This window comes from Ovis canadensis, chromosome 5 (assembly GCF_042477335.2).
Source record: "Ovis canadensis isolate MfBH-ARS-UI-01 breed Bighorn chromosome 5, ARS-UI_OviCan_v2, whole genome shotgun sequence".
Lineage (NCBI taxonomy): Eukaryota > Metazoa > Chordata > Mammalia > Artiodactyla > Bovidae > Ovis > Ovis canadensis.
Genome location: NC_091249.1, coordinates 15,760,208 through 15,777,202, shown reverse-complemented (window position 1 = coordinate 15,777,202; position 16,995 = coordinate 15,760,208). Strand labels below are relative to the sequence as shown.

General features: G+C 42.4%; 1 protein-coding gene and 1 pseudogene across 3 annotated transcripts in view; one reads left to right on the top strand and one right to left on the bottom strand.

The window, feature by feature from the left end:
• RNF130 (ring finger protein 130) overlaps positions 1-16,995 on the bottom strand; it is a 139,278-nt gene that overhangs the window by 70,090 nt on the left and 52,193 nt on the right. For all 3 annotated transcript variants that reach the window (XM_069590388.1, XM_069590389.1, XM_069590390.1), the window contains one exon: positions 4,925-5,175. In XM_069590388.1, coding sequence (XP_069446489.1) covers positions 4,925-5,175 — 251 coding nt within the window. The remainder of the gene's footprint in view (positions 1-4,924; positions 5,176-16,995) is intronic.
• LOC138441873 (mitochondrial import inner membrane translocase subunit Tim17-B pseudogene) lies at positions 13,799-14,527 on the top strand (annotated as a pseudogene).

Here is a 16,995-nt window from a genome sequence, read left to right as displayed (position 1 = left end):
CAAAATGGGAAATAACTTGGTTACCAAGTTATGGTACATCCAAGATACAGAATACTAGTCACAAATAAAAAGAAATAAATTATTGATGCACACAATTTGGGACGATCTCAAGGGAATATGTTAGATGAAGAAATCCAAACTCTAGAAGTTAAGTACTCTATGATTCCATTTATATAGCATTTTTGACACAACAAAACTATAGAGTGGGGAAACAGACTAGTGCAGTCAGGGGTTAGGCACAGTGTAGGAGAGAGGGAGGTGGCTATGGCTGACTATCAAAAAAGCTGCACAAAGGATCCTTGCCTGGAGCCAGCGTGAGGAATTCCACCCATGACAAGGTTATGTGGCAGAGCTCTGATGGCAAGGCTAATCAGACTTCAGGTTTTCCCCCTGGTATCTCCTGAGCATGTATCCCCCAAAATAAGAATCTGCCTGCTTTTCCACTCTTCTGATATTCTCTGGAAAAAGTCAACCCAGGGCTTTAGTCTTCTGCATTGAAAGGGATGTTTCAGTTAAACCCCCTCTGATAACTCTCTAGCTTGCCTAACAGGTTCCCCTGGACCTCTTACAGCTTGTGAATTGCTTACAGCCCCCCAACCTCGAGAAGCACAAAGCTTAAAGCATCTTAAAGATACAGAGCCTTTTCTAAAGAGCTAAAAATCATTTTGGTGATGGGTTTTCACTGTTGACTCAATGATTGCCGCCAGGCCTCCATATTCTTTATCTTTTAGGCACCTGGGAGGATGTTAATCAATGTAAATGGGATATGGAAAAAGATACATAGTAGTTTTGATGTTAACAACACTAGACTTTTGAGTTAATTGCTTTTCTTTTGTTATAAATCACTGTACTCCTTTTACTTGTTATAAATTGCTGCATCTTTGTTATGTAAGAATGTAACTTTATTTAGTGCTTTCTGAGAGTGGCACCAGACTTTGGGAAGAACAACACAAATAAGTCTTCTGGTTGACAAACCCTTATCAGAAAAAAGGCTGTAAAATGTTAATTGGCCCTTCTGGCCGGAAGATGATGTAAATCACCTAAGACTTGTATGCAGAGAGAAAAGCCTCGTTTTGATAAGAGTCTGGGCTGCTAACGCCACATAATTTTGTATTACCCATTGATATCTATGTACAATCAAAAAGGTATAAAAGGCCTTTCTAGACAATAGAGGCCGGGCCAGTCACTGGACTGGTTTCCCCCGTGTCTCCTCTTTACTCTATTTTCAGGCTGAATTCCCATCTGGAGGCTCGCCATGTCTACTTACTTGCCCCAGCTTCTAAGATCCACAAGAGGGGGAGCCCAAGGTGGGGAACCCCCCGCTATTCAGGAGGACGCCGGCGGCCTAACGTAGATGGTGCAAGCTCCTTGTCTGAAACTTTATTGGCTTTCCACGTAAACCAAGTTATCACCGGGGCTGGACCCCGGCAGATCCTTGTGATATCAGGACTGTATCTGGACTGTGATGGCAGTCACCTGAAATTGCAAAGAGCTACACACATACCAGCACAAGTTTAACTGGTAAAATCTGACTATTAGTGGATTGTATCAACATCAATATCCTGGTTGTGATATTTACTATAGTTAGGGAAGATTTCACATCTAGGGGTAAATGGGCGAAGGGTATTTGGGATCTCTCTGCATTATTTCTTATGAATGTATGTGAAATTACAACTATCTCAAAATGAAAAATTAATAAATGTAAGGGCCTGGGAGGTATTTCTGACAAAAACACAAGATAACCTGAACCTAATCATGAAGGAATAGACATCAGACAAGCTCAAATCCAAAACAACTGGATTATAATCTTCAATAATGTCAATGTCATGAACAGGTTAAAAGAGACATGACAACTGAATACAACAAACAATCTGACTGGACCAATCCAGGGTTTTCTTTCCTATAAAGGTCATTATTAAGACAATTTTACAAAACTTAGAAAAGGTATATAGATCAGACAATGATATTAATGTTAACTTCATTATCTTGATAATCATATTGTGGCTATATAAGAAAATGTTCTTGCTTTTAGAAAATATACAATGAAGTATTTAAGTGTAAAAGGACATCTTATCCCAACTTTACTCTCAAATAGTTCTTAAAGAAGCATATATAGATGGGACAACAATGGATACAGTGACAGACTTTATTTTCTTGTGCTCCAAAATCACTGCAGATGGTGACTGCAGCCATGAAATTAAGACACTTACTTGCTCCTTGGAAGAAAAGCTATCACCAACCTTAACAGCATGTTAAAAAGCAGAGACATCACTTTACCAACAAAGGTCCATCTAGTCAAAGCTACGGTTTTTCCAGTAGTCATGTATGGATATTAGAGTTGGACCATAAAGAAAGCTGAGTGCCAAAGAATTGATGCTTTTGAACTGTGGTGTTGCAGAAGACTCTTGAGAGTCTCTTGGACTACAAGGAGATCCAACTAGTCCATCCTAAAGGAGATCAGTCCTGAATATACACTGGAAGGACTGATGCTGAAGCTGAAGCTCCAATACTTTCACCACCTGATGTGAAGAACTGACTCACTGGAAAAGACCCTGATGCTGGGGAAGATTGAAGGCAGGAGAAGGGGATGATAGAGGATGAAATGGTTGGATGGCATCACTGACTCGAGGGACATGAGTTTGAGCAAGCTCTGGGAGTTGGTGATGGACAGGGAAGTCTGACATGCTTCAGTCAATGGGGTCGCAAAAAGTTGGACATGACTGAGCAAGTGAACCGAACTGAACTGATACATGTAGAAAAGGAAAAAAGGTAAAATGTTTACAGCTGGAGAATTAGGGCAAGAAAATACTTTATACTATTTTTACAACTATCTGTAGGCCTGAAATCACAAATAATAAAAATTATCATGATAAAAATTTCAAAGACGTAGGATGCTGCACAGAGCCTGGCACACAAATGTTCAATAAATTATACTTTTCAGATGTTTTATATATACTTTCAGATGCAGAAACAAGTTGAGAAGCTATGTAAACTGTGCAAGAGGGACTGTGGCAAATTGGTAGTAAGGTCAGGATTTGAACTCCATACCAAAGTCTATGCTTCTTTTCATTAGAATGAGGAAGGATGAAAAATTTACACACCCCCACCTTGCACCATCCCCTATAGGGATTTATAGGTGCCCTGTTTGAATAGAGAATTCTGTTATATAAAAAAATTTTTTTTATTTTAAAATTTTAATTGGAAGCTAATTACTTTACAATATTGTGGTGGTTTTTGCCATACATTGACATGAATCTGCCATGGGTTTACATGTGTTCCCCATCCTGAACCCCCCCTCCTGCCTCCCTCCCCGTTCCATCCCTCTGGGTCCTCCCAGTGCACCAGCCCTGAGCACCCTTTCTCATGCATCAAACCTGGACTGGCGATAGTTTTCACCTATCATAATATACATGTTTCAATGCTATTCTCTCAAATCACCCCACCCTCGCCTTCTCCCACAGAGTCCAAAAGTCTGTTCTTTACATCTGTGTCTCTTTACATCTGCTGTCTTGTATACAGGGTCATCACTGCCATCTTTCTAAATTCCATATATATGTGTTAATATACTGTACTGGTGTTTTTCTTTCTGACTTCCTTCACTCTGTATAATAGGCTCCAGTTTCATCCACCCCATTAGAACTGACTTAAATGCACTATTTTTAATAGCCAAGTAATATTCCATTGTGTACATGTCCCATATAGGTACATGGGCTCAACAGTTGTGACACATGGGCACAGCATGTGAAATCTTCCTGGACATGCCGTGCCCGTGCATCCCAACTAATGAGCCCATTATCTGTAGCCCACGTACCTAGAGCCTGTGCTCTTCAACCAGAGAGGCCACTCCAATGAGAAGCCCATGCACTGCAACTAGAGAGTAGCCCCAGCTCACCGCAACTAAGGGAAGCCTGTGTGCAGTAACAAAGATCCAAGGCAGCCAAAAATAATAAAAAAAACTGGCTTCAAACCATGCTCCACACTATTTACTTCTTCAGTTCAGTTCAGTTCAGTCACTCAGTCGTGTCCGACTCCCTGCGACCACATGAGCTGCAGCAGGCCAGCCCTCCCCGTCCATCACCAACTGCCAGAGCCTACCCAAACTCATGTCCATTGAGTCAGTGATGCCATCCGGCCATCTCATCCTCTGTCATCCCCTTCTCCTGCTGCCCTCAATCTTTCCCAGCATCAGGGTCTTTTCAAATGAGTCAGCTCTTTGCATCAGGTGGCCAAAGTATTTACTTCTTAGTTTCTTAGAAATACCTAGGATTGGGACCTAACATCTTACACCTGCTCCAGGGCACATATTCTGTATGTAGCACATCAAACAAACTATTAATAAGTAACAAAGTGACAGAGAACCATCTGCAAGTCCTTTACTACAGGGCAGTATACTGTTTTTCCTGTGCCCTTATTCATCTTAATACTGAGTACTTAGGCTGTGCTGGTCAACGTGATTTCCAGGCTGACTAGAGAGACACATCTCTTCTATTGGTCCTTTTTGACCTCATCAATGCCCGTGGCTAAGCTTAAACAGGACAGATAATTCACATGGGAAAAAAAATTCACATGGAACAAAAGTATATATAGTGAAAAGTCTCCCTCTTTCATCCTTCCAACTCCCCTGCTACTGACAACGAATGTTACCAGCTTAAAAATGCAACTTTGCAATCTTTTTTCAAATTACTAGAATTAGGTATATCCCACTCTAATATTAAGCTAACCATTCACTGGGAATATTCCAAGTGATCACTATAAACTTAATAATTTCTCCATTTAGGTTTTTCAAATATCCTTAAAACACTTATATAGATATGTTTTTTGACCATTTTTTAATGAAAAGATGTTCATATTGTGTACGATTACAACAGATGTTTATGAATTACGGCCAGTAAGCATTAATCACTATAGAGTACTGATAGCTCACCTGGTTCCTGTCCCGGGCATTTGTATACCTGATCTTCTGAATGAAGTAGAATATAAGCCAGGCTGAAGAAATAATCATCAAAACAATAAAGGATATTGACACGAAGACTAGAGAGCCACGGCTGAAGTTCTTTGGCGGCATTCGAGTTCCAACAGCTATTGTCATTTGTACAGAGATGTTTTTCTCCAGATAACTCAATATATCTTTACCCCTCAATTCTGTAATCATGACAGCAATAATATCTCCAGTGCCTGTAATGTAAAATAAATATATATACTCAAGTGACATTTAAAATTTACAGAATATCAAATATATAAAAATGTTACTTAGAAAAACTACTGCAATTTTTGCTAATGGCAAGGTTTTGCAGATTCACATGAAATGAAGTTGTAATTGGGCATGCTGGCACCAAGTGGGAAAAGAAATTTGATGTGCACTACTTAAGATTTAAACAAACACACTTAAAGCATAAAATGACTGCAGTGGTAAAAGCCGTATTAATTTGTCTTACAGCTGTATTTGAAAGACAGACCATTAAATCAGCCAAATGTAATAGGAGACAGTGCACAACACTGTATTATCCAGCAGCCATGCTCAGCCGCTCAGTCGTGCCCAGCTCTTCACGACCCTGTGGACGGCAGCCAAGCGGGAAAAGCGCCAGGCTCCTCTGACCACGGGCTTTCCCTAGCAAGAATACTGGAGTGGGCTGCCATTTCCCACTCCATGGAATCTTCTGACCCAGGGATCGAACCTGCGTCTCCTGCATTGGCAGGCGGATTCTTGACCACTGAGCCACCTGGGAATCGTATTGCACGGCAATAGAAATGTGACGGAAACCACGGCAGGTTTCACTGTAAAACCTTTCCCATCTTAAATGTGCTTTAGAGAGCCCCAATTCCTTATGAAAAGGAGAAAAACACTGTCATTTATAACACAAAAGTTGGTGCTTGCTGGCATTACCTTTTCTTATAAACATTCATGGAGCACCTATTGTGTGCAGAACTAGCACAAGGAGCAGAAAGAAGCAGAAGCTCAGGATATACAGTTTCATCATTTCACTGCCTTAGGACCGAAATTTGGTAACAGTGTCAACAGCAAAATGCCAAATGGTGGTATCTTTAATCAGTAACAGTTGAAACTATCTTAGGTCCTATGTGTACACTGGACTAGGGGAAGGTTCCTCTTTTGTTCACCCCAATTTATATGTTTCATTTATAATATTCAATTGAAAGGACTACCCTTGTACAATGTACAAAGACCGTTTACAACTGAAAAGAAATTCAATAAACAGTTTATCAGAATACTGATTAAAATCCCAAAAAGAAAACTACAAATTAAAGCAACAAGTTAACATCTAATTATCTTTCTGATATAAGAGTTCTGATCAGTAAGTTAGAAAAAAATCTAAAATGATGCTAAACCATTTAAAATTTCCAGTTAGAAACCTTGAGTGATTTTAAAATGCTGTTCAACACGCAATATTCTGTGGTGTAAGATACCAGGTATGGCTATAAAGTAACTGAGACGGATCCCACAAACGACACATGACAATCAGTCTCATTGCTTTATAATCACACCAGGTACAAACAGTTTTAGAAATCAATTCTGAGGCTCCCTCTTGAAGACTCAAGCTGGAAAAGGAGCTGGGAAAGCTGCAAAGGTAGCTGAGGGAACTGATCCATGTAATTTCGTTCATTAAAACACTACGTGAGCACCACCTAATTTCAATGGAAAGCTGTTTGGGAAAAGAAAGATTTAATTATTTCAACCATCCTTTCAACAATATTTATTGAGTTATATACTATCAGCAAGGCTCCTTAATGTCCACGTCCCAAAGAGAATGGAAATAACATTCTGCTGTGAAATAACAGAAAAGATATATATTGGTGTCTGTCTCTGGTTCCTGGGACAAAGCTCCCAAACGCTTGCAATTTCCTAAGTAACAGCACTAGGAGCACCTTTGGTTCTAATATTAGGTCTCTCACCTCGGTTCCTGACACAGAGTCCCTAAATCCCTGGGAATCCCCTGGATGACGGCAGTGTCTTTTGTTCTAATGAGGTGAACCTTGGTGAGCTCCTGGATAGCAGCAGGATCTTTGGCTCGTCACCAGAAAGACCAAACCGCGATGAGGAGCTTGGACCTTTCAGCCCCATCTCCCAGTCCTTTGGGAAGGAAGAGGGACTAGAAATGTGAAGCCTGCATAAAAACCCAAAGGTACGGGGATCCACGAATGTCCAGGCCGGTGAACACACGGAGGAGGTGGAGGACAGCACGCCAGAGCGCCCTTGCTCACACTCTCTGCCCTGTGTATCTTTTACCCTTTATCTTTATAACAAACCAGTAAATGTTAGGCTTCCCCCAGATTTCTATCAGCCATTCTAACAACTTCAGACAGAAGGAAGGGGTTGAGGGAATCACAGCATATAACTGGTGGGTCAGAAGCACTTGTGACAATCCTGGACTGCCAACTGGCTTCTGGCGTGGCGACAACGCGGCTGGGGTGTCCTGTGGGACTGAGCTCTCCACCTGTGGGATCTGACGCTAACACCAGGCAGATACTGTCAGAATCAAACTGAATTACAGGACACCCAGCTAGAGGTGCTGAAAATCGCTCGGTACAGGGAAAACCCCACAAACATTTCGTGACCAGAAAGAAGTGTCAGAAGGGAAGTTTTCTTTGTGAGTAGTAAAGGAGACACACACGGAGGAGGTTTTTCCTTTACACCTGCTCTTGATTATGTGAAAACTACAACTGCTCTCAAAGGGCAACAAAGAATCTTAAAAGGGACTAGACAGAGGAGCCAAATACTACTATAATGCAGGGGCCTGGAAAGAGCGACAGGAAAGGACACTAAAACACTGCTGGTCAAACAAAGTGAAAAACAGCAGATCGTCAGAATACCAGCAAAGGAACTAGGCTCTCAACCACTCGTTTTAGCTCATAAATCCCTTAGAGAATCTGATGGTAGTGTACTCCCTTCTAATCTCAGCAGAGGTCCATGACTTCCTCACGCCCCACCCATAAATGAGATCTTGGCTCAAAGATCCTAATTTAAGGTTTGCCTCAGACACTTGACTTTTAAAGACTTGTGAAGCTGTCTTTTAAAGACTTGTAAAGACTCGTGAAGCCAGTTTCTGTTGCGGGGAGAGTATCAGTGCAGGAAAAATGTAAGCTCAGGATAAAATTACGATTAGATCAAGTAATGACTGATAAGAGCTGGATGAAGCACAAGCTGGAATCAAGATTGCCAGGAGAAATATCAACAACCTCAGATATGCAGATGAAACCACCCTGATGGCAGAAAGGGAAGAGGATGAAGGTGAAAGAGGAGAGTGAAAAAGCTGGTTTAAAACTCAACATTCAAAAAACAAAGATCATGGCATCCGGTCCCACCACTTCATGGCAAATAGATGGGGAAACAATAGAAACAGCGACAGAGTTTATTTTCTTGGGCTACAAGATCACTGCAGATGGTGACTCCAGCCATGAAATTAAGATGCTTGCTCCTTGGAACAAAAGCTATGACCAACCTAGACAGCATATTAAAAAGCAGAGATATTACTTTGCTAACAAAGGTCTATCTAGTCAAAGCTATGGTTTTTCCGGTAGTCATGTATGGATGTGAGAATTGGACCATAAAGAAAGCTGAGCACTGAAGAATCGATGCTTTTGAATTGTGCTGCTTGAGAAGTCTCTTCAGAGTGCCTTGGACTGCAAGGAGATCCAAGCAATCCATCCTAAAGGAAATCAGTCCTGAATATTCATTGGAAGGACTGATGCTGAAGCTCTAATACTTTGGTCACCTGATGCAAAGAGCCAACTCATCAGAAAAGACCCTGATGCTGGGAAAGACTGACAGCAGGAGGAGAAGGGGGCAACAGAGAACCAGACGTTTGGATGGCATCGTTAACCCAATGGACGTGAGTTGGAGCAAGCTCCGGGAGGTGAAGGACAGGGAAGCCCGGAGGGGGCAGCCCATGGGGTGGCGAAGAATCAGACATGACTGAGCAACTGAACAGCAAAGGACCTAATTTGACTGTAACGATACAAACATTTAACGAAAGATGACAGATATTTGGAACATCGACCACCACTCTCACATTAAAGCCCTTGGCAAACAATGCTAAGTCATGAATATGGCCTCAGAAACCCATTCATTTCAACATGCTCAGTAGCCAGGATTAATTTACCAGAGATACCAATTAAGTAAAAGCCTCTCTGTGATCCCTGCTTTCATCTGTTTTATTGAAAGCTTTCCCCATTATCATTTTTAATGTGAATGTTTCCCCTGCTTGAGTATGGCTACTTTAATAAACAACTCAAATAAATTTTTTGAGAATTTTCAAGCCTACGGAATAGTTTCAATACTATATGAACACTTAAACACACTTTTTATTTAGATCTGTCAACTAAACATCTGTCAACTGAAGTGAGGTAACACTTCACCTTTTCTGTATGTGTTTGCTGAACCAACTGACAGTAAGTTGCAAACACCATTACATTTCCTTCTTAAATACTTTACCATGGATATAATTCATTTATCACATTCAAGAAACTGAACTCTGATATGACACTGCTCTGCAATATACAGTCTATATTCAAATATTTCTGCCTGCTTCCAATGAGCCTCACAACTATTTAGCTCAGCCGAGCACTCAGTACCTAATCTGGTCTTGTGGGCCCTGTGCTTAGCTGTCTCGTCGGTCTCCTCTGCTTTAAAGCAGATCCCTCAATGTCACTTTCGGACATTTACAACACTGACCTTTTTGATGAGTCCAGGCAACATATTTTAAACACGTCCCTCCATCTGGATTTGTCTGATTGTTTTTTCACGATTATATCTCCGAAGTAAATGTTTTTGGTAGGAACGGTACACAGGTGATGCTATGTCCTTCCAGCATGCTACATCGTATGTCAGGTTTTACCTTTATTGGTGAAGGCGAGTCCTATCACTTGGCTAATCTGGTGTCTGCCAGATTTTCTCTACTGTGAACAAATACTTGTCTCTTTTTAGTTAATAAGCAGTCTATAAGGTGATGTTTTCAGAATATCCAGTTCCCCAATAAGTCTTTGTTTAATGTACCCACTAATGCCCACCTGACCACAACAGCATTTATAAAATGGTGACTTTTCTAATATCTTCTACTTTTTGCAAAGTGGTTCTGTAATCAGTATGATTCTATCTTTTTTTCGTACTAAATAAACAGAACTTCTGGGTTGGCATCTTTTCTGTAAGAGTCCCTTTTCCCCCAACACCTAGCACTTCTTTGGGAAACAAAGGTATGTGTAAAAATATGTTAATGCTGCTATAATCCTGACTACAAAATCAATCTCAGGGGCCAACAAATGAAGCTAAGCTCCTTTGGGCTCTAAAGTTAAAATGTCTAGGCTCGAATTCCACCATGATACTTATCCTCTCTGAACCTCTATCTCTTCTTTCAAAAAATGGTATTACTTGCAGGCATCATGGCAGATGCTTAGTAAGTGTATCTACAGTTTACTTAGCTTATCCTATTTACATTATTATTACTCACAGAAAGTAGAGGAAACCAGAAAGTCCCTACCACAAAATTCTGAACTCCTGTTGCTTCTCTTTAACTTCTACAACCATGGGAAACACTCAGAGCTATCTGCTGACCAACACAATCCTCCTGGCTTCCAAGAGGATTGAACTTCAGCCCCGGGAGTGCCTGCAGTTGGGAAGTATCAGACATCACTGAGCTCTTCTCTCAACAACCTTCGTCACCCTACTCCTGGGAATGAATCTCAGGGCAAGACCAATTCAGCTGGGCAGCCGATAGTATACAAAGGCAGATACGGAAAGGGGCAAATGAACTGTTTGAGGCACTAGGCCCCAAGGGCAGAAAGTGCTATCACTGCAAGTTTTTCCACATTTGTACTGTAAGCTTACCAGTTTTGTTTTTTTTTTTTTTAAACAGCATCCCTGTGCAAAATCCCATTTAACAGGTTTTCTGCCTTAATAGAGGAACTTGTTTGCTAAGTTCAAATCAGTTGCCAATGTTCTAAGGAATTTTACAGCTCTTAATTTCCCATATAAAGAGTTCAGTGGAATGTTGCATTCCCATATTAAGTTTCTTCAAAGACACTTTAACATGACCAAAACCATCCCCAAGAAAAAGAAAGGCAAGAAGGCAAACTGCTTTTCTAAGGAGGCCTTACGAAAGTTGACAAAAGAAGCCAAGAGGAAAGGGAAAGATATAGCCATCTGAATGCAGAGTTCAGGAGAACTGCAAGGAGAATTAAGAAAGCTTTCTTAAGTGACCAGTGCAAAGAAATAGAGGAGAACAATACAATGGGAAAGACTAGACATCTCTTTAAGAAAACTGGAGATACCAAGGGAACATTTGATAAAAAGATGGGCACAGTAAAGGACAGAAATGGTATGGACCTAACAGAAGCAGAAGATGTTAAGCAGAGGTGGCAAGAATACACAGGAGAACATACAAAAAACCTCTTAATGACCCAGATAACCATGATGGTGTGATCACTCACCTAGAGCCAGACATCCTGGAGTGTGAAGTCAAGTGGGCCTTAGGAAGCATCACTACAAACAAAGCTAATGAAGTGATGGAATCCCAGTTGAGCTATTTCAAATCTTAAAAGATGATGCTGTTAAAAGTGCTGCACTCAATATGCCAGCAATTTGGAAAGCTCAGCAGTGACCACAGGAATGGAAAAGATCAGTTTTCATGCCAATCCCCAAGAATGTTCATATTACCGTATGACTGCATTCATGTCACATGCCAGGAAGATTATGCTCAAGATCCTTCAAGCTAGGTTTCAGTGGTATGTGAACTGTGCACTTCCAGATGTACAAACTGGATTTAGAAAAAACAGAGGAAGCAGAGATCAAACTGTCAACATACACTGGATCACAGAAAAAGCAGGGGAATTCCTAGAAAACATCTACTTGTGCTTCATTGACTATGCTAAAGCCTTTGACTGTGTGGATCACACCAAACCGAGGAATTTTCTTAAACAGATAGGAATACCAGACCACCTTACCTGACTCAATGGACATGAGTTTGAGCAAACTCAGATAGGTAATGAAGGGTAGGGAAGCCTGGCGTGCTGCAGTCCATGGGATCACAAAGAGTCGACACAACTTAGCAACTGAACAACCAACGGTCTAGCTAGAATGGCTGTTGCAGAGGGAACAGGCAGGTGTACGTCACGGGTTTTGTGTGCTGGCCCATCAGTCACACCGCACCATCAATCACATTGCACATCCTGGCTGAGCCCTGTGTGCTTGTGTCTCCATGAATCTCATGACCCGAGAGATTCGGGTTTTTGCACTCATCAAGAAAACCACTCAGCAAGACTCTCCTTCAGATTTGATGGAGAAATCAAAAGCTTTCCAGACAAGCAAAAGTTAAGAAAATTCAGCACCACCAAATCAGCTTTACAACAAATACTAAAGGAACTTCGCTAGGCAGGAAACACAAGGAAAGGACCTGCAGAAAATAAATGCAAAACAATTAAGAAAATGGTAACAGGATTATACATAACAAAAATGACCTTAAATGTAAATGGATTAAATATACCAACCAAAAGACACAGACTGGGTGGGTGAAAACGCGCGCATGCACGCACTTTTGCGTATGACATCACTATGCTTGACCCTCCCAAGCTGTATATGTAACTACTTTATACTGTTAAGTTAATCACGTTCCCATTATGACTTGTAATTGTAATTATCTTTTATTTCTTGTCAGGTTATTGGTTGTGAAAACTGATAAACATCTTTTACTATTGGGATTATGTAACTATTACTCACTCACTACTACTGTATCATGACTGGTCAACACTTAACTGTATCATGCCATTCATTCCCTTCTGGCTTATAGACCTTCTATCCCTTCTGTAGGTGATAACCTGATGGGAGTTCCCTTGTATGTTATTTGTCATTTTTCCTTTAATATTTTATGTTTGTCTTTAATTTTCGTCAGTTTGATTACTATGTCTCTCTCTGTGCTCCTCCTCGGGTTTATCCTGCCTGGGACTCTCTGCGCTTCCTGGACTTGGTTAACTATTTCCTTGCCCACGTGTGGCAAGTTTTCAGCTATTATCTCTTCAAATATTTTCTCAGGTCCTTTCTCTCACTCTTGTCCTTCTGGGGCCCTATAATGTGAATGTTGGTGTGTTTAATGTTGTCCCAGAGGTCTCTTGGTCAACAGAAAAATAACAAAAATCTATAGCACCAAAACTAGGATCTAATAGAAAGCCTATAATTACTTTTTGAATTCCAGATGCATCTCAGAACTATCTTGAAATTTTTTGGAAAATACAAATGCTCAAGTATTGATTTTTTTCTCCAAAGCTCCAGATGTGTTTCTAATGAGCAGTCATGTTTAAGACCAACTGAACTATATGATGGTCTTTTATCTCGTTCGTTTCACGTTTTCTATTTCGTACTCAGTGCTCCCATTTCATTTAGTTTACGTTTTCCAGTTTCTCCATCTTTTCTTTTTTTGGGGATGTTATTTCTCAAATCTTTATCAAGTGTAGTAGGAAAGCTTTTGTATACATATATATAAATATGTGTAATATATCTTATGAATTTTTGCCTAACTAAAAAAATTGACATTTTGATTCCACTTGTTTGACTTAGTAGGAATAGAATGTTAGATTTCTAGTTAAAAAATAGATATGTAACAAGCAACAAAGGTTTATTGTACAGCACAGTGAACTACAGTCAATATCTTGTATTAACCTATGATGGGAAATAATTTCAAAAATAATACATCTATTTGTATAACTGAATCACTTTGCTGTGCACCTGAAATACTGTAACTCAATTACACTTCAATAAAATATATTAAAAAAAAAAAAGAATTCAAGTGAGGCTGCCATGGAGGAGTGCGTTTGTGAGCCTTGCCCTTGGTGAATTATGTGGATGTCTGTAGTGGAACCTTCACTATGGGTATTATCAGCATGGAGTCTTCAGGCTACTAATGGCTTCTGTAACGGCCCTCCTGCTGGAATTTGGCATCAACTGACAGGCAGTGTCAACGCTGTGAGGATCTGAGCCCCTCAGACTGGAGACATCTTCGTCATGTGGGGGGACATGTTTTCCGCCATCAACTGTGGTCTGGTGCTGCTGTGGGGCAAGAAAGACCCCTGGAGCTCCCTCACCCCTGGAGCACTGACCAGCACTGTGCTGGCTGCCCACAGTGGCCACTGGCCACGGCTGGCTCAGCAATGATGGGGGTGCGTCCCGTTGGCCCTCATCGAGGGTGCAGGCATCCTCCAAACTCACTACAGGGCCCAGCAGTTCTGCAGTGCACCCCCATTCCTGGAGGAGTTCAGCCAGCTGCCCCCTGAGTGTACCCTGGCCACAGGCTACCCCAGCTATCAGCAATATCATGGAGGAAGTGACCACTTATCACGGGAGCGCCTCTTCTGTTCTCTCCCCAGTTATCTACCTCAAAGGGAGGGCTGGCTCCCAGGTGGCCCTAGGACCCTTCAGAGAGGGCTTCTACTCTGTTCCCTTATCCCACGTTGGGTGTGGGGTACCCTAGCTGCCCCGATGGGTGGGTCCCTTCTCTATCAGGGCACCACGGTCCCTACTCACATGTAACACACTTCCACCCTAGTCTCTCTACACAGTGCCCTGATGAGCATTTAAAGTCAGTTTTGAAAGGCCTCTGTACTTACTCCTTGAGCCCCACACAGGAGCTGTTCTCTAGGACAGGGGCAGAGCACGCTTCAGGGACTTAGGAGCCCTCGGATTTGGAGCCGTACAGAGAGTGGTCTCTAACAAAGGCTTGTGGGATGAATGTGTTGGAGGGAAAACGAAAAAAAAAAAAATTCAAAGGAGAAAAAAATATGCTACATTCTTTCACAAAACATATGCACTTGTGGGTGCCAGATTAATATGTTATAGATTTCCTGCTGAGATCTGTCACTGTTTTTTCCTAAAACATATACTTGTATTTCATTCCTCTATTCAAAACCTTTCATGTATCCCTGCTGCTGCTACTGCTGCTGCTAAGTTGCTTTAGTCGTGTTCGACTCTGTGCGACCCCATAGACGGCAGCCCACCAGGCTCCGCTGTCCTTGGGATTCTCCAGGCAAGAACACTGGAGTGGGTTGCCATTTCCTTCTCCAATGCATGAAAGTGAAAAGGGAAAGTGAAGTCACTCAGTCGTGTCCAACTCTTTGCAATCTTGAGGAATGTAGGCCACCAGGCTCTTCCATCCATAGGATTTCCTAGGCAAGAATACTGAAGTGGGTTGCCATTTCCTTCTCCCGGGGATCTTCCTGACCCAGGGATCAAACCCAGGCCTCCCTCATTGCAGGCAGATCCTTTAACCTCTGAGCCACCAGGGAAGCCCTGCTGTCAACTAAATAAAGTTCAGACTCCATGGCACTCAGGGCAGTGCAGGAGACAAGTGGACCTGAACGCAACATTGTGTGACGGCTGTTGTTCAGTTGCTAAGTCGTGTCCGGCTCTTTGCACCCTCACGCACTGCAACATGCCAGGCTTCCCTGTCCTTCACTATCTCCCGAAGTTTGCTCAAATCATGTCCGCTGAGTCGGTGACGTTATTTAACCATCTCGTCATCTGCCGCCCCCGTTCCTTTTGCCTTCAATCTTTCCCAGCAGCAGGGTCTTTTCACATGCGTAGGTGCATGTGATGGTAGACACTTACTGACCACATGAAATCATTTGTCCAAAGTGACTGAAACAGTGGCTCCTGATCTAAGTAGTATGCAAGGGTGGAGTGTGGAGGAGGATAAATCTGAGAGAACAGAGGGCCCACAGAACTGAAAGCTTCAACAAACTCAAATGACAGGAGAGAAAGAGAAGAAGCGACAGTCAGAGAGCAGGATGCTGGAACTGAGACTCAAGAGACATAAAAATTCCAGGAGATAATGAGGCCCAGGTTCCTCATGAGGTCAAAGGAGCTCAGAGAAGAATTTTAGGTTTGGTCGTTCACTCCCCACATGGATACTGAAGTTGGCCAGGAAAACGGCAGAGATATGTACGTATGGGTGAGTGAGTGAGGAGGCAGCGCCTCTGAGAAGCAACAGGCCGGGAGGTGAATGACTGATACAAGAGGGACACACGGTGTGGAGCGAGAGAATGAAAGGTGAACTTGTTACCGTGGAAGTGTGCTGGTGTGAAAGCAGCTGTACTGCTTCAAGAAGATGCCAGCACCGTGGATACCCAGCTGATGCCCTCAAGGGCCACAACACTGATGAACTTGAAACTGTGCTGAGGTCTGAACCTAAACCGCCTGCCAAAAGCTGACATCATACAGGAGAGCTGCACGTGTGAGCCACCAAGCGATTTCAGAGTTGCCTGATAATTCCTGATGGTTCTCGGCTACAATTTGTCCTTGAAAAGAACAAGGGTCTCCTGAACCCTTGTTCTTTTATTGAGTAGGAAGTTCCTCAAACAAGCAGAGCCAAGGCTCAATGCCCAGTACTCAAACGTCCTCTCTTTTCTTCTTATGCTATCCCCTGCCTGTATGTACTCCTCAGGTAATTTTTGTTCTCACTGAAAATAGAGGAGCAAAGACCAGATGGAAAAAAAGCCACTTTTGCCCTTGGTATAGAGAGGCAGAAAAGTAGGAGGGTAATTAGGAGGACAGCACCAGACACCAAGAAAATCATCCAATCTTTTAGTCAGAGGAGTCCTTAGAGATCATCTCCAACATAATACAGGAACCCCCTATAAATTACCTAAAAAGAATTCTACTCATTTACTTTTGGCTGGGCTGGGTCTTCATTGCCACAGGGGCTTTTGTCTAGTGAGGGAGAGCAGGGGCGCCCCCGGTTGCGGTGCAGACCTCTCCCTGCAGAGGCTGCTCTTGTGGCAGAGCACGGGCTCTTGCCTGCGCAGCTTCGGCAGGTGCGATTCTCAGGCTCTGGAGCACAAGCTCACACTTGGGGTGCGTACAGCTGCTCCACGCCATGTGGAATCCTCCTGGACCAGGGGTGGGAGCTGCGCCTCCTGCACTGGCAGGTGGACTCTCTACTGCGGAGCCACCAGGGAAGCCCAGTTTTTAGTACAGAAAGGCCCTTTTAATAACCAAATTCT